The sequence below is a fragment of the Elephas maximus genome, chromosome 19 (genome assembly GCF_024166365.1).
Source record: "Elephas maximus indicus isolate mEleMax1 chromosome 19, mEleMax1 primary haplotype, whole genome shotgun sequence".
In the NCBI taxonomy this organism is placed as follows: domain Eukaryota; kingdom Metazoa; phylum Chordata; class Mammalia; order Proboscidea; family Elephantidae; genus Elephas; species Elephas maximus.
This window is the reverse complement of record NC_064837.1, coordinates 7,900,218-7,924,994: the sequence shown is the minus strand read 5'-3', so window position 1 is coordinate 7,924,994 and position 24,777 is coordinate 7,900,218. Positions and strand designations below refer to the sequence as shown.

General features: G+C 40.5%; 1 protein-coding gene across 7 annotated transcripts in view; it reads right to left on the bottom strand.

The window, feature by feature from the left end:
• Positions 1 to 24,777, bottom strand: part of ZNF18 (zinc finger protein 18) — a 150,876-nt gene that overhangs the window by 105,330 nt on the left and 20,769 nt on the right. For 2 of the 7 annotated variants that reach the window (XM_049859560.1, XM_049859558.1), the window contains exon 5: positions 21,369 to 21,453. The exons of 4 other annotated variants lie outside the window; for them this stretch is intronic. In XM_049859560.1, coding sequence (XP_049715517.1) covers positions 21,369 to 21,453 — 85 coding nt within the window. Of the gene's footprint in view, positions 1 to 7,910; positions 14,635 to 21,368; positions 21,454 to 24,777 lie in introns of those variants that run through there. One more of the 7 variants, XM_049859556.1, reaches the window with a different exon arrangement.

Below are 24,777 nucleotides of genomic sequence, written 5' to 3'. Positions count from 1 at the left end.
AAAATACTTAGGAATAAATCTAACCAGAGACGTAAAAGACCTATACAAAGAATACTATAAGACACTACTGAAAGAAACCAAAAGAGACCTACATCAGTGGAAAAACATACCTTGCTCATGGAGAGGAAGACGCAGTATTGTAAAAATGTCTATTCTGCCCAAAGCGATCTATAAAAAAAACAAAAACCAAACCCAGTGCCGTCGAGTCGATTCCAACTCAAGCGATCTATAGATACAATGAAATCGAGATCCAAATACCAGTGACATTTTTTAATAGGATGGAGAAGCAAATCACCAACTTCATATGGAAGGGAAGGAGGCCTTGGATAAGTAAAGCATTACTGAAAAAGAAGGACAAAGTGGGAGGCCTCACTCTACCTCATTTTAGAGCCTGTTATACTGCCACAGTAGTCAAAACAGCCTGGTACTGGTACAACAACAGATACATAGACCAACAGAACAGAATTGAGAATCCAGACATAAATCCATCCACCTATGAGCAGCTGATATTTGACAAAGGCCCGAAGTCCATTAAATGGGGAAAAGACTGTCTGTTTATGGTGCTGGCATAACAGGATATCCATCTGCAGAAAAATGAAACAAGACCCATACCTCACACTACGCACAAAAATGAGTTCAAAATGGATCAAAGCCGTAAATATAAAACATAAAAAGATAAAGATGATGGAAGAAAAAATAGGGACAATGCTAAGAGCCCTAACACATGGCATAAACAGTATATAAAACATTACTAGAACTGTACAAACACCAGAAGAGAGATTAGGTAACTAGGAGCTCCTAAACGTCAAACACCTATGCTCGTCCAAAGACTTCACTAGAAGAGTAAAAAGATTACCTACAGATTGGGAAAAAGTTTTTAGCCATGAGATTTCTGATCAGTGGCTGATCTCTAAAATCTACATGATACTGCAAAAACTCAACCACAAAAAGATAAATAATTCAATTAAAAAATGGGCAAAGGATATGAACAGACACTTCACTAAAGAAGACATTCAGGTAGCTAACAGATACATGAGGAAATGCTCATGATCATTAGCCATTAGAGAAATGCAAATCAAAACTATAATGAGATTCCATCTCACTCCAACAAGGCTGGCATTAATCCAAAAAATACAAAATAATAAATGTTGGAGAGGCTATAGAGAGATTGGGACACTTATACACTGCTGGTGGGAATGTAAAATGGTACAACCACTTTGGAAATCGATTTGGCACTTCCTTCAAAAGCTAGAAACAGAACTACCATACGATCCAGCAATCCCACTCCTTGGAATATATCCTAGAGAAGTAAGAGCCATCAAGTGAACAGATGTATGCACACTCATGTTCACTGCAGCATTGTTTACAATAGCAAAAAGTTGGAAGCAACCCAGGTGTCCATCAATAGATAAATGGATAAGTAAATTATGGTATAGTCACACAATGGAATACTATGCATCGATAAAGAACAATGAATCTGTGAAACATTTCATAACATGGATGAATCTGGAAGGCATTATGTTGAGAGAAATTAGTCAGTTGCAAAAGGACAAATATTTTATGAAACCACTATTATAAGAACTCAAGAAATAGTTTAAACAGAGAATATTCTTTAATCGTTACGAGATGGGGGAGGGAGGGAGGGAAGGAGATTGGGTATTCACTAATAAGACAGCAGAGAAGACCAAATCTAGGTGAAGGGAAGGACAACACACAATACAGGAGAGGTCAGCACAACTGGACTAAACCAAAAGCAAAGAAGTTTCCTGAATAAACCGAACGCTTCGAAGGCCAGCGTAGCAGGGGTGGAGGTTTGGGGACCATGGTTTCAGGGGACATCTAGGTCAACTGGCATAATAAAATCTATTAAGAAAACATTTTGCATCCCATTTTGGAGGGTGGCGTCTGGGGTCTTAAACGCTAGCAAACAGCCATCTAAGATGCATCAATTGGTGTCAAGTAACACGGAGCAAAGGAGAATGAAGAACACCAAAGACGCAAGGTAAATATGAGCCCAAGAGATAGAAAGGGCCACATAAATTACAGACTACATCAGCCTGAGACCAGAAGAACTAGATGGTGCCCAGCTAGAACTGCTGACAGCCCTGATAGGGAACACAATAGAGAATCCCTGAGGGACCAGGAGAGCAGTGGCATGCAGACCTCAAATTCTTGTAAAAAGTCCAGACTTTACGGTCTGAGTGAGACTAGAAAGACCCTGGAGGTCATGGTCCCCAGACCTTCTGTTAGCCCAAGACTAGAACCATTCCCAAAGCCAACTCTTCAGACAGGGATTAGACTGGACTATATTTTTATAAGATAGAAAATGATACTGATTAGGAGTGAGCTTCTCAAAGATCATGTAAACACATGAGACTATGTGTGCAGGTCCTGTCTGGAGGGGAGATGAGAAGGCAGAGGGGGACAGAAGCTGGCTGAATGGACACAGGGATACAGGGTGGAGAGAAAGAATGTGCTGTCTCATTGGGGGAGAGCAACTACGAGTATATAGCAAGATTCTGACTTTATTTGTAAAGTTTCAGTTAAAGAACAAACAAAAAAATTTTTTTTTAAATTCTCTGCCTAACAAATTCACAGGAGTATTTGGACTTAATAAGAAGGGGTTCATTCCTTGACAGGTCCCAAGGAAATGATGATAGGCTAGGAATGTATTAAAATCTGCTCATTATTTGAGGCCCCCACAATCTTAGAGGTTTCGTTACTCCAGGGTAGAGGCTTTTGCAAGAATTCAGGTTTTATGACTGAGAGAGTTGTCCCTGTATTCACAAGGAATTTGCAATTTTCCCAATTAACTTTAACAATAGTTTTTCCTTGAGACGCTAGGGCCACCATTGGAAAATCCTCTATTTTGCCCCCAGAGCCCCTTCATTCAGGCTTTGGTGGGGCAAACTGTAAAATGCCCAGTTTAATCTTTAAGACAATCCCTCTTAAAATGAGCAGGCTTTTTAAAAAACTAGCAAATTTCCGTGACCCCAGATTGAGGAATCCTTAGTTTGCTCCCAACAAGAACCCCTAGGTTTGTTAAATTGTAGATTGTAATTGTGAAGCCATCAATTTGTTGTGTTGTAGTTAAGAGGTCAATAGCTTATTCTGTCTAACCTGCTGCCCTGGTTCTAAAGTTTGAGACACTTTGTAGGCAAGGTGAGTTAGATTGGTAACATGGGTAGTTTCCCAATCTAGTTGATAGTATTTAGCAAAGTTAACAATTTCTAGGTGGAGCTCATGTAGAAATATACAGTTAAAGGGAACTTTGGCTCCTGGTTCAGCTAAGGACAAGTCAGAGCGCTCCACAAAAACTCTTGCTAACCTGTCACAACGATTATAAACAATTTCATCTTTTCCTTGATTACAAGATGGACTTTGGACAAATCATTTTTTCTGGGGGAAGGCTTTGGGAACAGCTTTTAGCAATCTCCTAGCCATTACTGTGGACTCTTTTAAAAGGTCCTTGGATGAAGTTATTGGCTTCATAAATAAAGATCACTCAGAGCTTCACCAGCCAGCATTCATCATCCATAAATGAGCATCCCCAGGTTCCATTAACATATGCATTTAAACTGATGAAGGTTAGGTAACCCAGGTTGATAGGTTGCAGTCAAAATTCTAAATTATTCAGTAAATTTGTAGGAATCCTCATGATTGTTATGGAACTCCTTTATAACAGCATGGAGTTCAGCCTTTGACCGAGGGGAAAAAATTAGTTGGGGAGGATCTCCAGAAATTTCAGGGGATCTAATTTTAAAAGGGTAGGAGGAATTTAAAAAGGTATTTCTGAAATGGGTTTAGGCTCTGAAGTGGTTTCTTTTGGAGCATCTTCAGGATAGTAGGAAAGCTGGGTTAAAGGGTTTTCGATAGAGTCCTTAGGGAGTTCTGGTAAAAGATTTTCAGAATAGGAAGGCAAAGCTGGATAGATAGAGGCAGCTGCCAGGGTAACAGAGGGAGAAGGTGGGGCAGAGGGAGAAAGGCTGGCCAAAGAAGGGATAAGACAAAGGGATAGGGGTCCAACACTGGAGCTCTTAAATTTGTTGTGCCTGTTTAGACACTGTATCTTTAAAGAAGCAAATTTACTTTCCTAATTCCTTTTGGGATCTTCTAAATACCAGTGAAAATAAGCTTCCCGTTGGGCTGGCTTTATCTGGATACCCCTATTTTCCAATTTACAGCACAGAGATGTTAATTTTCCTAGGTCAAATCTGTCCCAAATGGCCATGAATTATTTAAATTTTTTCTAGTAATAGAATGCTAACAACCACTATATAAAACAGTATTGAGGCCACATATGCGGCGGAGTTCTGGGGAGTGGCCCTGAGCAGTCCTTAGATATGGCATTATCCATCTTACTAACAGAAGCACGTGCCAACAAGGCACACTAAAACCTGATGTGCCCCTAGAGAAAGTATAGTAAGTCCTGCTGTGTTACCAAAACATGCCAGGAGATGACAGCCTTTCCTCACAAATGAGGAAAGTCTGTTAGAAAAGGAAGTTCTCCAAAATGTCCAGTTCATGGGTAGGAACAAAAGTAAAAGCAAGAGAAACAAAAATAAAGAAAGCTTATCAATAAATCCTGAAACCAGACTGCAAATTATGGGGTTCGAATGTGGGAGCGCTTACCTCCTGGTGTCTATGGGGTGCGCAAAAATGAAACATGCTCAAAAAGTCCCATGCCAGCTACTGGCTCCAATCCTCGTCCCTTGGGGGTCTGCTAGGAGGAAAGACGGCTCCAAATCCTGTAGAGTATTCCAAAACGTCTCGCAGAACAAAACTCTCAGATTATGTTAAATCAAGCACAAGGATTTGTGAAAGGACAAAAACATTTGAGTCAGGAATCACAGTCCTCCTGTAAGTGAACACTGTGAATCCAGAGGGGTGGTACTGAAACCATTATTATAAGGTTAAAGGAGAAAGTTAGATTCCAATATTCAGATTGGTTTAAAAGCTGTCAATGAGGTTGGGGCAGGACATTTCAAAGTGACACTTTTCCTTAGATTGGTTACAATGCTATAAATGGATTTACATGATTTGCTACAAGGGTAAATTACAGGCAGGCATGCCAGGAAGGAGGTGATCAGTTACAGAATGACTACAAAAAATATTTTAAGAATAGATTGTAAAAATGTTTTGCTTTGGGCAAATATTTCCTCACAACATCCTACACATTGGGATGGGACAGCCATCCCCGTTACAAGTCCTAATGGAATATACTGGTGACCTGCTGGCACCTCCTGTCTTAACTAACAACAGGGCAAATATTCCTGGGTTACAGGCTTGGATCTGTGTAAAGGTTATCAGCCTGTCAGCAAGAAGAAGAAATTAAGATGAGTCAGAAACTGGACCATGGAACAGTTTTTTTACTTTGATCAAGTGTCCCATAATGTCAGCAAAATGATAGACTAAGGACCTCCAAAAAATCCTCTCATCCATAAAACAATGAGAACATTGAACCAAATTTTTCAGAACTCTGGAAATTAACCAAAGGTTTACAGCAATACAGGGAATGCTTTCTGAAGAAAATTGACTGAACCTCAGTAAAAGAACAAGTTTTGTGACCTTTTAACTTGCCCTATTCCCAGCTCTGGAGCAGCCTTAAAAACCAACAGCCTGGAATCACAACGAAAACTAGAAGCCTGGCAGTTACTGAAAAGAGTAAAACACGGCCAGAGCACTTTCAAAACCCCATTCTCAGAAAAATTTTACCAGGGGCATTTGTGAAAAACAATGAAAGTCAACTGTTTAACAAAGAGACTGCCTGAGACAGTGGGGCAAACAATAGAATAATCAAAAAGCTTAAAAGAAAAAGCTGGGAAACAGATGCTGATTTAAAAAAAAATGAAACCAGTTGACATATAATTGATTCCAACTCCAGGCAATCCCATGTGTTGCACAGTAGAGCTGCACTCCATAGGGTTTACAAGGCCGAGACCTTTTGGAAGGAGATTGCCAGGTCCTTCTTCCAAAGCTCCTCTGATGGGTTGAAACCACCAACCTTTCAGTTAGTATTTGAGCACATAACCATTTGTGCCAGCCATGAAGTCCATAGTCGGTTTTAAAAAGCTTTGACATATCCATGGGAATCTAGAAGGCAATATCCATGTACAGGACTGTGTACATGCCCAGAGCTGTACACATGCCCAAAAAAGACATAATAACATTGTAAACTCACATTTCTGGCTAATCTTGAGGCTCTACGCAAGCAGTAGAGGTTTTAAAAAGCTCTGACATATCCATGGGAATGTAAAAGTCAATACCCATGTACAGGACTGTGCACATGCTCAAGAAAGACTAAATTAGGTCCTAAGTTCACATCTCTGTCTAATGTTGAGGCTCTCTGCAAGCAGGAAGTAAAAACTAAGACAGAGCTGTAACCTGTTTGTTTTAGAATTGAAGACATGTCCCAAAACACACACAGAGCCCCTCAGCAAAGACAGGGAGACTTACTGGTTCCACACATTTAAATAAATCTCTGTCCAATCATTTCCTGGCTGCTAAGCTAACCAAGCATGGCAGTTCAGTGACCACACATGACAAAGCACACAGACTTTACAGGTAATCAGTTCAGAAAAGTCACTAAACAAACATACAACAACAAACGCTAGGGAGGGGGAGAATCTGATTTCAAGAGTTGCCACATTGTATTATTTAAATGTCCATTTTTCAAAAAAAAGACTAGGAGACACACAAAGAAACAAAAATTAAACAAGAAATTAAAATACTTTAACTCAGCTATTTTAAATGTTCAAAGAACTAAAAGAAACCATGTCTAAAGGACAGTATGCAAACATTGTCTCATCAAATAGAGAATATTAGTAAAGATAGAAAAAAAAAATTCTGGAGTACAAAAGTATACTACCAGAAATGAAAATTCACTAGAGGGACTCAATAGCGGTTTTGAGTTGACAGACAAATCCTCAAAGTTGAAGATAGGTTGATTGAGATTATCCAGCATTAAGAACAGAAAGAAAAAGAATGAAGAAAAAGGGACCAAACCACAGAGACCTCTACAGCACCATTTAGCATATCAACAAATACATAATGGAAGTCTCACGAAGAGAGGAAAGAGAAGAAGGAACAGAAAGAATATTAGGGAAAAAAATGGCTAAAAACTCCCCAAAGTTGATGAAAAACAGTAATCTATACATCCAAGAACCTCAGCAAACTCCAAGTAGGATAAACTCAAAGTGATTTACATCAAGACACACATTATGATCAAACTGTTGAAAGATAAAGACAAAGAGAGAATCTTGAAAGCAGCAATTGAAAAGGAACTCATCATTTATAAAGGATTCTCAATGAGATTAAGAGCTGATTTCTCATCAGCAATCATAAAGGCCAGAAGATAGTGGGACATAACATATGCAAAGTGCCAAGAAAAACACTGTTAGCCAAGATTTCTATGTCCAGAAAAGTGTCTTTCAAAAATAAAGGAGGAATTAACACATTCCCAGATTAAAAAACAAAAATCGAGAGAATCTGTCACTAGGAGACTTGCCCTACAGGAAATACTAAAGAGAGTTCTTCAGAATGAAATGAAAGGACACTAGACAGTATCTCCACATGAAGAAATAAAAAGCACTAGTAAAGGTAACTACATAGTTAAATATAAAAGGTAGTATTTATTTTTTTGTAACTCTTTGTTATCCTGTCTAATTTAAAGGCAACCGCATAAAGCAGTAATTATAAATTTGCATGGATGGGAATGCAATGTATAAGAATGTAATTTGTATGACAACAACAGCACAAAAGCAAGGGAAGGAATGGAGTTATATAGGAGCAAAGTTTTTGTGTTCTAATGAAATGAAGTTGGTATTAATCTGAACTAGATTGTTATCAATTAATATGTTAATTGTAATACCCAAGAAAACCACTAAAAACTATGGTAAAAAACAAGGAAATTAAATTGGTACAGTCAAATATATCTACTTAACACAAAGGAAGGCAGAAATGGAGGAATGGGAGGAGAAGACAACTAGCAAAATGCCAGGTGTGAATCCTACCTTATTAGTAATTTCATTAAGTGTAAATGGATTAAACACTACAATTAAAAGACAGAGATTGGTAGGATGGACTTTTTAAATGACCCAATCATATGCTGCTTATAAGAGACACATTTTAGATTCAACAACACAAACGCTTTATAAATACAGAGAAAATACATACTATGCAAACAAAAAGAAAGCTATGGAGCTACACTAGTATCAGACAAAGCATACCTGAAGACAAAAATTGTTATTGGAGACAAAGAAGAATATTTTACAATGATAAATATGTCAGTCCATCAAGAGGATACAACAATTATAAACATATACGCACCTAACATCAGAGCCCCCAAAATACATGAAGCAAAAACTGACAAAATTAAAAGAAGTAGACAACTCAATAAAGACAGAGAATTCAATACCCTACTGCTAATGGTGACCGCTAATGGTTTCAGCGTTTCTTTTGGGGGGTGATTTCAATGTTCTGGAATTTGACACTTTGTGAATATACTAAAAATCACTGAATCATATACTTTAATAGGATTGGTTTTATAGTATGTGGGGTGAAAAAATTTCTATCCCTGCTCCCAACCATAAGCACTCAGATGGGTCAGGGGGTCACTGCTACTTACCTTGGTTCTGGTACTCGCCACATTTCATATCAGCCTCTAACAGAAACAAAGGGAAACCTCCTTCACTTCAAATCAATTTTATAGAACATAAACCAAACTCTGTCCATAGCACGAGTGGCTCAGAGCCACTTGGACACAGGCAAGTAATTTGTGAATGACTCTGGAGCAGCATTTTCCCAATGTATATTCCCTAAAACCCTAGTACCATGGGAGAATTAACAGGTTCGAAAGAAAAGGGTCCTGTGGTCAAATAAGTTTGAGAAATCCTAAGATAAACAAAGTTGGCCCAGTTTTATTACTGCTGTAGCTTCTCCTTGTCATCAACGGTAGTATGCACCGTCCAGCTGCAACTACAGGGTATGGAAAGCACTATTTCCCAAGATGATTAGACCAACAAACCCTTTTCTTCCTCAAAACATTTCTCAGAACTAAAACCAAACCAAAAACCAAACTCATTGCCATCAAGTAAATTCCAACTCATAGCAACCCCACAGGACACAGCAGAACTGCCCACAGGATTTCCAACAAGCAGCTGGTGGATTCAAACTGCCAACCTTTTGGTTAGCAGCCAAGCTCTTAACTACTGTACCATCAGGGTTCCTTTTCAGGACTAGTGGTGGCGGAGGGGGGCAGGGGGTGGAATGCCCTAGATAGGCCTGTTGAGATGTCTCAAAAGCCATAGAAAGGCCCCATCTAGAAAGCTACAGAATGGCCAGGTTCCTATTACCTGAAGAAAGATAAAACGTAGTGCCTTTGCTCAAGAAGTCAAAGTGCTCTAGACGGAGGATGAGCTCACATATGAAAATGAAGAGGCAGAAACAGGATGTAATCAAAGCCTTAAAATCTAAAGCATTTGCTGACAGGGGCTACGTCTTACTCATCTTTAAATCCCCAGCAACTAGCAAGGCATCTGGCAAACAGCTGCATTCAATATGTTTATGAAATGAATGAATTAAAAAACAAAACTAGGAGAGACTCAAGCTCCAAAGGGGTTAATCTATGTATGATAAATAGCAGCTTTTAGAACTCTGCTTCAAGAAGTGATTTAGGCTGAATGAAAACAGAAATGTGCTTTCCACATACAAGATTCATTTCATCGTGTATTGTTTAGAGAACCTGGAAGGGGGTAGTTGCAAAGGCATCCAAGGCCATCCCAGTCTCTCCTCTCTTGGGTCTTCTGACAGAAGCAAGGCTGGCTGGATGAGCTCTGGGTCATGTTCTTGTCCACAGGTTGGGATCATTACAGAGGCAAAACTGAAGGACCTGACATCCCTCATGCCTGTGATGTTCATCAAGGTCATCCCCACGGATAAGCAGGACTGCCGCAGTGTCTATTCCCATCTTTGTACAAGACTTGTCAGAGCGGAGCAATCTATGTGTGGACTTTCATCCTGAAAACTAAGGACAGCCCATCCAAGTGGATTCCAGCTGGAGTACCCTTGCTTCTCCAGATCTAGCTTCCTGCAAATCCACTGAGAAAGCAAGAAAAGAGGCTGAGCTGGAAGCTACCCAAAGGGACAGATGGGTAAGGGTTGACCACCAATATTCAGAAAGATAGGCAACTACAGCCTCACAATTTTGTAGAATTCCTCTAGGGAATTTGGGAGAAATGTCTAACAGTGAAACCCTGAGCTGGAGAAGTGTGGGTCCAGGGATTAGGGGAGAATTTCATAATATTGAACTTTTGCTAATAAAGTGATTTATTCTTCAACTGTCTGGTCTGGTCTTTGACAGTTGCAATCATAAATGATCACGGAGGAACCCAGAGAAATCTGATGCAACCTCTCGAGTCCTGACCTCGTTACAAAGCACTATACACGATGATCTAGCTCCGGACTCGTCCCCGTGGTCCTTGGAATCCCGAGCTCGTTACAAAGCACTATACACAATGTTCTAGCTCCCGACTAGTCCCCCTGGTCCTTGAAGTCCTGACCTTGTTACAAAGCACTATACACAATGCTCTAGCTCCCGACTAGTCCCCCCGGTCCTTGGAGTCCTGACCTTGTTACAAAGCACTATACACAATATTCTAGCTCCTGACTAGTCCCTGTGGTCCTTGGAGTCCTGACCTCGTTACAAAGCACTATACATAATGTTCTAGCTCCCAACAAAATGTTCTAGCTCCCGATTTGTCCCCGTGGTCCTTCGACCAGGAGCATTAGCATCAGCCTCTGAATCAGAATCTGTATTTTAACCAGCTCCCCAGGTGATCTGTGTGTACAGTTGAGAAGCCTACACTAGATTACGAGTTGGCAAACTTTTTTCGTAAAGGGCCAAGAGCAATTTTTTTTTTTTTGGCTTTGCAGCCATATAATCCCTGTAGCAACTACTCAGTATTTCCCCTGTAGCCCCAAAGCAGCCATGGACAATATGTGAACAAATGAGTGTGGCCGTGTTCCAATAAAACTTTATTTACAAAAACTGGTTGCATTTAGCTGACACCAGCTCTAGGGGATTAAAGAGAAGTATACACAATGTGATATTTACCGTTCATTAATTTACACATTGATTCAATAAATTTTTAATCTAACACCCACTATCTGCTGAGGATACAGCCGTGAAGGAGGCAGGTTGTTTCCCTGCATCTGTCATCTTTCAGATCATTTAAGTGGGACCCAGGAAGAAATCTTCCCTCAAAAGCTTTTTAACCTGTTTGCCAAATTTTCTTCTTGGAACAGTCAAAAGGGTTCCACAACTTTAACAAGCTACAAAGAGCTTTGTGGGCAGGATTGTTTGTTTAGAAATACCTGGGAGGGCCCAATGTTCCTTCTAGCATCATTATCCCCTCACATCCCTATAGAGACTTACTTGTGAATCAATTACTATTGTATGAGAGCCCCAAAATTGAAGTGTTTGAACCTGTTAAATGTGGTCTAGGTCCAGACTCCATTTCCATTAAGAGCCTGATTTCTGCTTTAAGAATGCAGCTGCTGACCTGAGTAACTTTCCACTCTATCTTGCTGAACAAGATTTTCTCACATGGTCCAGGAAACACGTTCACTGCCGTTAAGCTAAGGATGTGAAGAGAATGGTCCTGAAGAGGGCCTGGATGCAAGTCCTTATCGAAAATCCCCGACAGAAGCCACTCTCAAGAAATCTTTGCTAAAGATACTATTTTAACAGAATACTCTCAGGAAAAGTATGTCCAGTGATCGTTTTGCGACCACCCTGTGAAAACCTCTTTTGTTACATATTTCTGATATTATCCCACGTAACCAATCTAAGAAGCACGCATGTATATTTCAAACCAATCATATTAAGATGCCTGCTTCAAATGGTCCCGCACCTTACTTCCCTAAATGCATAAAAACCAATCAGAAAAACTGTATTGTAAATTCCTGGTTTCACTGTATAAACACAGCTGTAGCTTTGTAATTCTTTAGAACAAGAGATTTCACGTTGTGATTTCTGACATGTCCCCAGTGCGAACTAATTTAGAACGTTCAATAAATTTCTTTGGTTTTATTTTTAAAGAGTATGAGTCTTTATTCTTTGACACTATTTAGAGCAGTGGCTCTAAAACTTGAGCAGGCATCACAGTCCCCTGGAGGGCTTCCTAAAACAAAGATTGCTGGGCCCCACCTCTCAGAATTTCTGATTCATTAAGTCTCTGGTTCAATGAGTCTACCAAGCTGCAGATGCTGCCAGTCTGGGACCCCCCCCCCCCCCCGCAAACTGAGAAACCCTGATTTAAAGCATCAAATCCGGCCATCCTACAAATCTTTGCCATGAAGAATATAGAATTCAACGCCAACTCCTCCATATTTTTCCTGCTTTCAGCCTGGGAGTTCCAACACCCATTTAAGTGAAGACTTCTCGGTCATCTTAAGGCTATAAGGGAGTTACCAGATTTATCATGGAAATCAGGGACTCCAACTTTGAGTTTTGTCCCTGCTCTCCCATTAACCAGTAACTTACATCCCATTGTTTGTCAACATCTTGCAGTTTCCTGCTTTTAAGTTAATCTGTTTTCAGAGATAGTTCTGTCTTGTTCATTAGCATCTTCCTTCCAGATCCTCACCTGGAACAGTACAATATGGGCAGGTACAATGAGGACAAAATGAAAGGGAGGTGGAAGTCTCACTAAACATGAGCAAGATGACATTTTTCAGCATGTTATCTATGGAAGCCTAGGTCATGTGTACAGGTTAGATGTATGTGTCAATAAACCTCTAGATAGCACTACAAACTGCTATTTTCCTAACACCTTCAGTCAAAATGAGGTAATAATTTTAAAGCACAGAGCACTTTGGCACAAATGATCATCTAACTGAGATGTGAGAACAAAGAGGGGCAAATTGAGGGGCACCAGCAAGTGGGCACCAAAGAGAGGTTGACCCGATACCACAGTGCCTTGCACTGGCCAAGCTCTCAAAACCTGGTCTTTAGGTAGGCACTGTCGTATCACCTGGAAACCCTGGCGGCGTAGTGGTAAGTGCTATGGCTGCTAACCAAAGGGTCGGCAGTTCGAATCTGCCAGGCGCTCCTTGGAAACTCTACGGGGCAGTTCTACTCTGGCCTATAGGGTCGAAATCGACTCAACGGCACTGGGTTTGGTTTTGGTCATATCACTGTTCCGTTCTATTCTAAACTTGACAGTTCTGTATGGACTCAACTAGGAGCTCAACTACCATTTGGGATCCTTCCGTGAGAACATGTATGTTGAGTGACAGTCAAAACAGAGTAAACATTTCAGACACAAATGAGATCGGGAGTGACTCTACTAGGTTAATTAAAACAAGGACACTTCAGGTTCATTTTTCACCTGTACATGAACCATCTAGTTCTCTATGTCTGCTTGCTCTAATGTATCAGGAAGACACGTTCTGGAATTCCAGCTCTAAAGGGTTGATCAGAAGTTCTTCCCATGAACAGTAATTACAGTTGCTCTCTTAAACTCTTCCCAGATGATGCTTCTAAATGTCAATCTCCAAATGAGACCTTTTTCCCCAAGGGGTCTAAGAGAAGACTCTGAACAAGGCAATGAGCTGAAAGATGAAGACTTTTTTTTCTCCTGATACAGAAGCAAGAAATTAAGTTGGCATGGAATCCAGTCCAGGAGCCCAATCTATCCTCCAATTTCAAAACCATCGACAGGTTCTCCCATCTCTAATCCATGAAAATAGACCAGGGATATGAGATGCAATTCCTGCAGATGATTCCAAAAGCTACACATATTTTAATTGGACTGAGAGATAGAAATGGGCTACAAGAATCCTGCTATTGAAAGGGTTTCTTACCCAAGTGGGATCTTTGATGTTTATCGAGGCTCGAGATCCAGCTGAAGGTTTTCCCACAGCGGGAGCATTTATAAGGTTTCTCTCCCGTGTGGACCCTCTGATGTCTATTAAAGTTTGACCTGTAAATGAAACTTTTCTCACAGATGAGACATTTATATGGTTTCTCTCCCGTGTGGATTTTCTCATGGTGGCGCAATACGAAGAAGTCGCTGAAGCCTTTCCCACAGTAATCGCACTTGCAAGGCTTCTCTCCTGAGTGGATTCTCTGATGCTTCACAAAGTCTGAACTACACAGAAAGGCTTTTTTGCAGGTGGCACACTGAAAGTACGTCTCTCCAGTGTGAGTCCTTTGGTGAAACACAAGCTGAGAATTCCTGTAAAAGGTTTTTCCACACTCTCTGCAGGTAGGGAGCTTCTGGGCCATGGGGGGTCTCAGCTGACCTTTCTGGGGGGCCTCTGGCTTCTCCTCGACCCACAGCGCAGACAGGTCTCCTGAGTGAGAATCTGACAAATGCTGGCCTGGCTGCTTCCCAGAACTCTTTTCCTGAGGAGAGAGCTGTTCCCCTCTCCCTTCTCCTTGGAGGTTTCCCTGTGCCTCACGTAGATGCTCTCCTTCTCCAAAGTGTCTTGGCTCATCCTCACTGAAGAAGCCACTCGAGGAGGCCTGAGAAGGGACCTCTCCTGAGATGTAACGGGGGGCATCTGGAGGTTCCTGATCCCTATAATTTTCCAAGTTTAAGTTCTCTTTGTTATTCTCCTGCCTATCTCCTGAAAGAAGAAAAAAGAAATTTTCAAACAGTTCAGTTAATTTTATGCCCTGTTTTCTAACTAATATGCCAAAGAAAGGAGTATCATAAAACATGGATTCTTTCTACTACGAGGGCATCAGTGAGCAAGGAAAAACAGTATCATCCAGCCTGGCACTATACCTTGCATGCCCTGTGTTCAAGGATAGTGGTTCAGCTCTGGAGCTGAGAATTTCTGAATAGCAAAGCAGGGCTCATAGGGGGCTTTTTTGACCCCTCTACAAATAAGTAGCATAGATTTCTTAAGGCCTGAAAAAAACAACTCTATTTTGAGAGTACTAGTTTTTAAAAGAATCGATTATATGTAAAGGAGAAATGCCACTGAACAATTTTTGAAGGAAGAAAAATATACAGAAGAAAACCAAAATCAACCTCAATCATACTACCCAGAGGTAACAATTATTAGCGAAAATTTGCTTCCAGTTTTTTTTAATCTATACGTACATGTTCTTTTCCTCCACATAAGTGGTATCACATTGTATATACAGTTCTGTATCAAGCTTTGTATGATTACATAGTAAATTATGCCATTGATCAATTTTACATTAATTCTCCCATTCACAAGTAATCCAAAAATTCAGGAAATGCAGTAACATGTCATTTTACTGTGGTTTTACTACAGTGGGAACCCTGGAGGCACAGTAGTTAAGAGCTCGTCTCCTAACCAAGAGGTGGGAAGTTCTAATCCAGCAGCCGTTCCCTGAAAATCCTAAGGTGCAATTCTACTCTATCCTATACACTAAGAGTCAGAATTGACCCAACAGCAATGGGTTTGGTTTTGGTTACTGCAGTGAGGCTAGAGTGTAAAAGTGAATCCCTTGGTCTGTGCTTGAATTTAGCATCTATATATCATTTAACAACACCCAGAAACAGTTAAAATTTTGTTTTTCTCATCGTAACTCAGGTTTTGGGTTAACATCACTACACAGTGACGCATACTTTACATTTTTATTTTGGTGGCAGAACTCATTTTCATACTTGTGTATATTCCTTTATTTCTGTAGACCTAAAGAAGGAATTTACCTTTTTCTTTCATGTATCAGTGTCTTTCAAGGCCAAAATTACTTGCTTGAGAGCTAGGCCCAAACTTGCTAATTCACAAATTCCTTTCAAATAGCAAAGGTACTTTCTAAGGGTTTAGAAATTATTTTTGAGGGTTGAATAATGGTGCATTATAGAAATGTACAAGCTAAGAATTCTCCTACTGCAGAAAACTAAGTTATTTATTCTGCTTTGCTATTATAAACAATGCTGTAATAAGCAATTTTTCTTCATTAAGTTTTTATCCACATTTAGACCAATACCTTAAGAAAGGTTCCTTACAACACACAATACAGGGAAGTCATCACAACTGAACTAAACCAAAAGCTAAGAAGTTTCCTGAATACAACCAAACACTTCAAGGGACAGAGTAGCAGGGGCAGGGGTCTGGGGACCATGGTTTCAGCGGACATCTAGGTCAACTGGCATAACAAAGTGTACTAAGAAAACATTCCGCATCCCACTTTGAAGAGTGGTGTCTGGGTCTTAAAAGCTTGCAAGTGGCCATCTAAGATGCATCAATTGGTCCGAAGCCGCCTGGAGCAAAGAATGAAAAACACCAAAGACACAAGGAAAATATGAGCCCGAGAGACAGAAAGGGCCACATAAACCAGAGAGTCCATCAGCCTGAGATGAGAAAAACTAGACAGTGCCCAGCTACCACCAATGACTGCCCTGACAGGGAACACAACAGAGAGTCCCTGATGGAGCAGGAGAAAAGTGGGGTACAGAGCTCAAATTCTAATAAAAAGACCAGACTTAATGGTGTGACTGAGACTGGAGGGACCCCAGAGGACTAGGCCCCCAGACTCTCTGTTAGCCCAAACTAAAACCATTCCCGAAGCTAATTCTTCAGACGAAGATTAGACTGGACTATAAGACATAAAACGATACTTGTGAGGGGTATGCTTCCTAGCTCAAGTAAACACATGAGACTAAGTGGGCAGCTCCTGTTCAGAGGCGAGATGAGAAGGTAGAGGGGGACAGGAGCTGGTTGAATGGACACGGGAAATACAGGGTGGAGAAGAGGCATGTGCTGTCACGTTACAGGGAAAGCAACTAGAGTCACATAACAATGTATGTGTAAGTTTTTGTATGAGAAACTTACTTGAATTGTAAACTTTCACTTAAAGCACAATAAAGAAAAAAAAAAAGGTTCCTTCGAATAGAATTAACATATCAACACACATGAATGTTAAGACTCTTGGTACCAGTTACCATTTCCCATCAAGTTGACTCCAACTCATGGTGCTCCATCTTTGTCAGAGTAAAGCTGTGCTCCAGAGAGTTTTCAATAGCTGATTTTTTCTGAATTAGATCTCCACACCTTTCTTCTGAGGCACCTCTATGTGGACTTGAACCTCCAACCTTTCAGAAAGCAGCTGAGTGCATTTACAAGTCCCACCATCCAAGAACTAAAGCTCTTGATACCTACTACCAAAACAATTTCCTGAGCAACTTTGCAATCTTCTGGCATACGTGTTCAATACTTAAGTATTGAGTGTTTTTAAATACTTGCCATACATCAAATAACAAACCCACTGCCGTACAGTCTATCCCGACTCATAGCAACCCTATAGAACAAAGCAAAACTGCCCCACAGGGTTTCCAGAGACTGGTTGGTGGATTCAAACTGTTTACCTCTTGGTTAGCAGCTGCATGCTTAGCCACTGCACCATCAGGACTCCCATTTGCCAAATATTTGAAAAATGTTTTTTTCATTGCTTTAAATTTCCATTCTTTACTTATTAAAGGATGAAACTATTATTCATATTTATGAATTACATTTCATCCTCCAAAGCTGCTGTTCCTTTTTCACTGGGAAAGTCATTTTTTATCAACTTACATTAACTCTTTCTATATTTCCATGCACAGTAGTTGTGACTTTTTTCTTTTTAAATATAGTCAAGTTCATTAATCTTTTCCTTAACTATTTCTTCCATGGTTTTTATATTTAAATACTTGTATTTTTATATTTAAATTTTATATACTAACTTTTCCCCACTCAGACACCAATTAAATACACACTCATTTTCTTCTTTACTATTATTTTATTTTCATACTTTATTTCTTTTTAATCTATTTTCATCTTATTTTGGTATGCTGCTGTTGTTGTTGGATGCTGTCGAGCTGATCCCAACCCATAGCGATCCCATGTGTCACAGTAAAACTGTCCCATATGGTTTCTTGGCTTGTAAAATTTTCAATAGCAGATCTCCAGGTCTTTCTTCCTTGGAGTCGCTGGGTGGGTCTGAACTGCCAACATTTAGGTTAGGAGCTCAGTGCTTAACTGGTGCACCACCAGGGCTCATTTTGGTATATGATATACATAAATCTAATCCCATTTGGTTTCCCACAGTATTCCCACTCAGCTCATTCAACAAGGACTAGTCCCCATTGATTTGTGTTGCTTCTTCCTTCATCATATATAAAGTTCTTTTATAGACCAACTTCTCTTCCTGTTGTTGTTGTTGTTAGGTGCCACTGAGTCACTTCTGACTCTTAGAGACCCTATTTACAAAAGAACTGAACACTGGCCAGTTATACGCCATCCTCACAACTACTGTTTTACTTGAGCCAATTGTTATAGCTACTGTATCAATTCATCTTGTTGACCCTCTACTTTACCCAGCATGACGTCCTTCTCCAGGGACTGGTCCCTCCAAATAAAGTGTCTAAAGTATTTTAGATATAATCTCTCCATCCTTGTTTCTAAGGAGCATTCTGGCTGTACCTCTTTCAAGACAGCTTTGTTCTTTCTGTCAGTCCATGGTATTTATAGTCAGTATTCTTTACAAACACCACAATTCAAAGGCATCAATTCTTCTTTGGTCTTCCTTATTCATTGTCCAGCTTTCACATGCATATGAGGCAACTGAAAACACCATCCCCAGTAAAGCACACCTTAGTTCTTAAAGTGACATCTTTGCTTTTTAACACTTAAAGACGACTTTTGTAACAGATTTGATCGAAGCAATGCTGCTTCCATGGGCATTGACTGTGGATCCAAGTAAAATGAAATCCTTTATAACTTCAATATTTTCTCCATTTATCATGATGTTGCTTTTAGTCCAGTTGTGAGGATTTTTGTTTTCTTTGTGTTAAGGCGTAATCCATACCGAAGGCTGTACTTTGATTTTTATCAGTAAGTGCTTTTCACTTGCAGGAAGCAAAGTTGTGTCATCTACATATTGCCAGTTGTTAAAGAGGCTTCTTCCAATCCTGACGTCCCATTCTTCTCCACATAGACCAGGTTCTCGGATTATTTGCTCAGCACACAGATTAAATGAGTATGATGAAAGGATACAACCCTGGCCCACAGGGTTGTTTCCAGATTTTAAACCACACAGTATCCCCTTGTTCTGTTAGAATAACTGCTTCTTGGTCTAAGTGCAGGTTCCTCATGAGCACAATTAACTGTTCTGCAATTCCCATTCTTCCCAATGTTATCCATAATTTGTTATGATCCATACCGTCGAATGCGTTGCACAGTCAATAAAACACAGGTAAACATCTTTCTGGTATTCTCTCCTTTCAGCCAAGATCCATCTGACGTCATTAATGATATCCCTCATTTCTCTTCTGAATCCGGCTTGAATTTCTGGCAGTTCTCTGTCAATGTACTGCTGCAACCACTTCTGAATTATCTTCAGCACAATTTTACTCTTCCTTCAGTACCATCGGTTCTTGATCATTCTACCTCCTCGTATGGCTGAATGTCCACTAATTCTTTTCGGTACAGTGACTTTGTGTATTCCTTCCATTTCCTTTTGATGCTCCTGGAGTCGCTTAACATTTACACCGTAAAATCCTTCAGTACTGCAACTTGAGGCTTGAAGCTTTTCTTCAGAATGCTAAGTGAGTTCTTCCTTTTGATCCTCCAGGTCTTTGCACATTTCATTATAATATTCTACTTTGCCACCACAGTACGGCAAACTGACAGACATGTGGTGGCTTTTCTTTCTAGGGTCCCTTTTCTGTTCCACTGCACTGTGCAGCTGTTTCTACATCAATATCACACCATTTCAACGATCTGGCCTTTACAGTACAACAACCAACAACCAGTTGCTGTTGAGCCAGCTCCATTCAAGCTGATCCTACGTGTGTCGGAACAGAATTGAGCTCCACAGGGTGTTCAATGGCTGATTTTTCTGAAGCACATCACCAGGCCTTTCTTCCGTGGTACCTCTGGAGGGACTTGAACGGCCAGCCTTTTAGTTAGCAACCAATATATATGTTTGACAGGTTGTAAATAATTGCAATGTTTTAGAAAGAGTATAAAAGACAACGGGTGTCTGGTATTTTACAGTGAAACAAGTTCAGGTTTCTTCTTACCCAGTCTTAAAATGTATGATTTATATAAAGTATTTATTGTTGCTATTGCTTAATGAAAGTTAGGTGCACAGAAATTACCTAAACCACTTCTTCTATTGGTTTGTTTTGTTTTATTTTGTGGCAGGTGAGCTGGTTACTATTCATTATAACCAGAACAAGAAAAGTCTAGGTGCTCTGAACCTTCTTGCCAGTAAGGATAATGAGAGCTGTTACATAATCTTTCTTTTCATGGGCTTCTACCCATGTTTGGATTGGTCTCAATTTGTACCGATCTTAATTCTCACCGAGAGAAAATTATCACAACAGTTTTACAGACAAGACTGAAGAGAACAGATCTGATGTGTCCTCATTCTTCCATCGTTAATTATATGTGTCAACAGCCCTATAACAAGAGACAAGAAGACCCAACCTCAGTATTCCAACTGAACTGACCCAACCATGCCTAGTTATGACCAATGGAATAGAAACCAAAGCCCTACCACCTCCACCACCACACCCAACTTAACCAGGAGAGGTCAGAAACGGCTCAGGACAAATGGAAAATCACTCGCCTATGCAGGGAGGCATTGGGATCTTCTCACTGGCATGAAGGTAAAGTCCTGCCAGCTCCTGCCCATGCTCTACTGAATTAGCGAGGTCAAGTTTGGGGCTGGAAATATCTGGCAGAGAGAGAGATAAGTGCGTGGGCCTGCGTGAGCGGAAAGGACTGGGGGCCTTTGCTGTGTCTCTCCAAGGAGCATCCTAACCAAACATGAAGACCACTTCAGGAAACTCAACTTAGAAGGATGTGTGGGACTTGTCAGAGGCTACTACTCACAAGATTACCAGGAAATATGTCGAAAACTGGAAAAGGGAGAGTCTGAGCAGGTAGACTGAAGGGCCTGCAGACCACCTGGGAGGCTGGGACAAGGGTCATGACCGAGGCTGCAACCATGTTTGCAGGAGGCATTGTGGTTTAGTGGAAAGAGCATGGACTCAAAGCAAGCTACACTGAGTTCCATCCTGACTCAGCACTTACGAGGGACAGAACAGGGAGCCAGTGTCTCGGTCTGACACTCTCATCGTGTTTCAATTGGGATACCATCACCCATTTCCAGGACTGCTGTGGAGATTAGAGGAGTTGCTGTATGTAACGCACCACTAGAGCCCCAGGCATCCAATGCAAGGAAGTTCTTACTACAGCTCTGCCAGCTCCAACTCACCCCAGTTCCCAACTGTGTCGCTAATGATTTCCTCACGCTGAGAACATCAGGTGGAATGTGTGTCTCTAAAAGAACACAGACACTGCCTAAGGGCTTCGCAGTCCCTCCATGTCCTCACCTCCTGAGACCATTTTCCCATAGGTCTCCAGCATGAGATCCCAGTAGTGTTCCTTTTGAGTAGAATCCAGGTGCCTCCACTGCTCCTGGAAAAAAATACAAATTTGTGACCATAAACATGGCTCCAAACAAAGGGTTTGAACCCTACCTTCCCTGTCCATAGTAAAACTGAGAAGGAAGGAACATGTCTTAGGATCCTGGTCATCAAAAGATTTGAAAAATCATGGAAGAGGGATTCAAGGGAAGAAGAGGCCAAGAGGGAAACAACAGTCCCTACTTCAGTATTTCTTTCTCTGATTAAAAAACATTTAGGTTTTAAGTTGTGTGTGTGTGTTTCAAATTGCATACATTTAAGGGTACATCCTTCCTGTTGAATGGAGAATATTTCAGAAGGCAGGAGCCTTTTCCACACTCTTTTAACCCTCAAGTACTTATAGTAGGAGCCTGATATTCCCAATATGTAACTCAAATTCAAGGGGGAAAAGAAAAAAAGAGAAAAAGCAATTTGTTGAAAAGTACAAATCAGCAAAAAGAAGAATAATTGAGCCGACTGAGTTATAAGCCTCACGATGAAACAAAGACTGATGGATTCAGAGAAAGAGCCATACACTCTGAAATGCCCAATAATTCTGGTCTAACATTCAATCAGTAGCTGCTTTCTCAAAGAGAAGGTATCCCTTAGTCACCCCCTCAAGGAAACTTCTTTTACTCTGGAACTAGAGACTCAAAACAGCAGATACCAGTGGGACAGAGTCTACTTTTATGAATCCAAATTTCAGTCTCCCCACCAAGAAGCCAGTTTGTTAGACACTCAGGTTGTCCAGCAGAGTGATGAGCAGCACCTTCTTTGGAGTCAGACAGACATACTGGGTCCCACGTCCCAACTCTGCCACCTTCTAGCTGTGTGACCTTGAGCAAGTTGCTTAACTTTTCTGAGCTTTAGCCCTCACCCCATAACAATCCTGAACTAAAAAAAAATCAGGTTTGATAGAAATAATGCAAGCATCACCTGCTCTCATGCACGCTGTACTTCTTATTCATAGCATTCCTCACAGCTTACTATGTATCCATCTATAGATACATAAACACACATACAATTATTTGATTAATATTTGCCTCCACTAGCATGTAAGGTCCATGAGAAAAGGACTCTGTCATTCTCTCCACTGTACTTCCCAACTCCCCAAGACCCTACCTAGGACAAGTAGGCACTCATTTTACGTCATCTGGGTGAAATAAAGCGATTAGTAATTAAATCCTCAATATTATATATAAATGTAAATATATATAATTACTACTATAATATGGCACATTTGGCATTTCTCAAGCTGAAAGAACTGAAGAAAAAAATTCAAGCCTCGAGTTGCAATACTGAAGGACTCTATGGGCAAAATACTGAATGACGCAGTAAGCATCAAAAGAAGATGGAAAGAATACACACAGTCACTGTGCCAAAAGAACTGGTCGATGTTCAATCATTTCAGGAGGTAGCATATGATCAAGAACTGATGGTACTGAAGGAAGAGGTCAAAGCTGCATTGAAGGCTATGGTGAAAAACAAGGCCCCAGGAATTGACAGAACACCAACTGAGATGGTTCAACAAACAGAGGCAGTGCTGGAGGTGCTTGCTTGCCTATGCCAAGAAATTTGAAGACAGCTACCCAGCCAACTGATTTCAAGAGATCCATATTTGTGCCGATTCAAAAGAAAGGTGATCCAACAGAACGTGGAAATTATTGAACAATATCATTAATATCACAAAAAAAAAAACCCACCAATACCACACGCAAGCAAAATTTTGCTGAAGATCACTCAAAAATGGCTGCCGCGGTACATCAACACGGAACTGGAAGAAATTCAAGTCGGATTCAGAAGAGGATGTGGAATGAGGGGTATCATTGCTGACGTCAGATAGATCTTGGCTGAAAGCAATGACTGTGAGGATGGTTCAGGACCAGGACCAGGACCAGGACCAGGACCAGTGTTTCATTCTTTTGTACACAGGGTCACTCTGATTAGGAACCAACCCTGCAGCACCTGACAACAACAATCTAATTTTCATGTGTCATGATATATTATTATTTTAACTTTTTGTTATTAAATAATATAAAGATATTATTAATTTTTTTCAACCACGAATATGTATAAAAACCACCATTAGGTCACAGGTCATAGAAAAAGAGGCAGCTGGCCAAATTTAGCCTGCGAAGCACAGTTTGCTTCTTCGATATCCAGTGTCTTACAGATAAAACAGCAAAAGGACATAAATCCTATATATTCAAATAAGAATTAAGAATGCAAACTCTGTTACAGTGTTTGAAGACCAAAGGGAACCCACGTTCTCACTAGAGGGCAGATTATCAAAGGGGCAAGGAGAAAGGAATAGAGACCACTGTACACAGTGAGTCTCTTAAACTGAGTGAGTATAGCTCATGCCAATTCCATTTGAGTGTTTCCCTTTTTAAAACCACCTCAAACTCCTTAACTCTCGCAATGCATACTAAATTTTCCTAGCAGTTTCTCTGCCCTGTTTTCATCACAAGAGGTTGAAATGAGTCATTCCATCAGTAAGACCTTGATTTTGACAAGCTATATAGTACAGAGTATTTTATACGCATGCTATTAAATGTCTCAAAGAATGGAAATTAAATCAAGTTTGTCCAATTAAGGGAAGAAAGTAGATGAAAGCTTTCATGCTAATCCTTTTTTCTTTTTTTTTCTAATCCTTTTAAATGATTAAATCTAATTAGTGTGAAACTTTCAGTAGATCATTGGCTGGACTAGTGCTGTCAAACCACGAAGGCCAGAAATTTGTTGGAAACTTGGCGTGAGCTTCCTCCAGATGCAGCAGTTCAAGGAAGGGTGGCAGCGCCAATGACAGTGGAATGATAATTCCCAGCACTCTGTTCAGTCACAGACCATGTGCTAAACCATCTCTCTGAGGACCTCACCCAAGTCCACAAGGAGGTGGGATGGAGAGCATAGCCCCAACGGCCTTTTTCAACTCTTAACATTTCTGAGATGCTAAGCGTTAGTTATGGAGGAATGAAGAAGCATAGGGTATGGAGAACTTTAAAGGGGAGCCTCTGTATGATTCTGGATTCAGCCTTAATACCTACTTAAAGAGTTGGTCTGGAAACGTGAAAGTGCTTTTTGACACCCATAAAATTTTTACATCATATCCAGTGCTTTCAAGTTTTTAGCTATACCAATGCTTCCTTCATTTTTGCCTCTCAATCTTACCTCTCTCACTGAAAAAAACTTAATGTCACTTATGGATGAGCCTCACAACTACCATGACACCTCACATTCTGTCTCTGTTTCTTTGCAGTTTTCTCCTTTCCTCCATTCTTACAGGAATCGTTCCATTCCTTCTTTCCATGGTCAACTCCATCTGAGGTAGATGCCC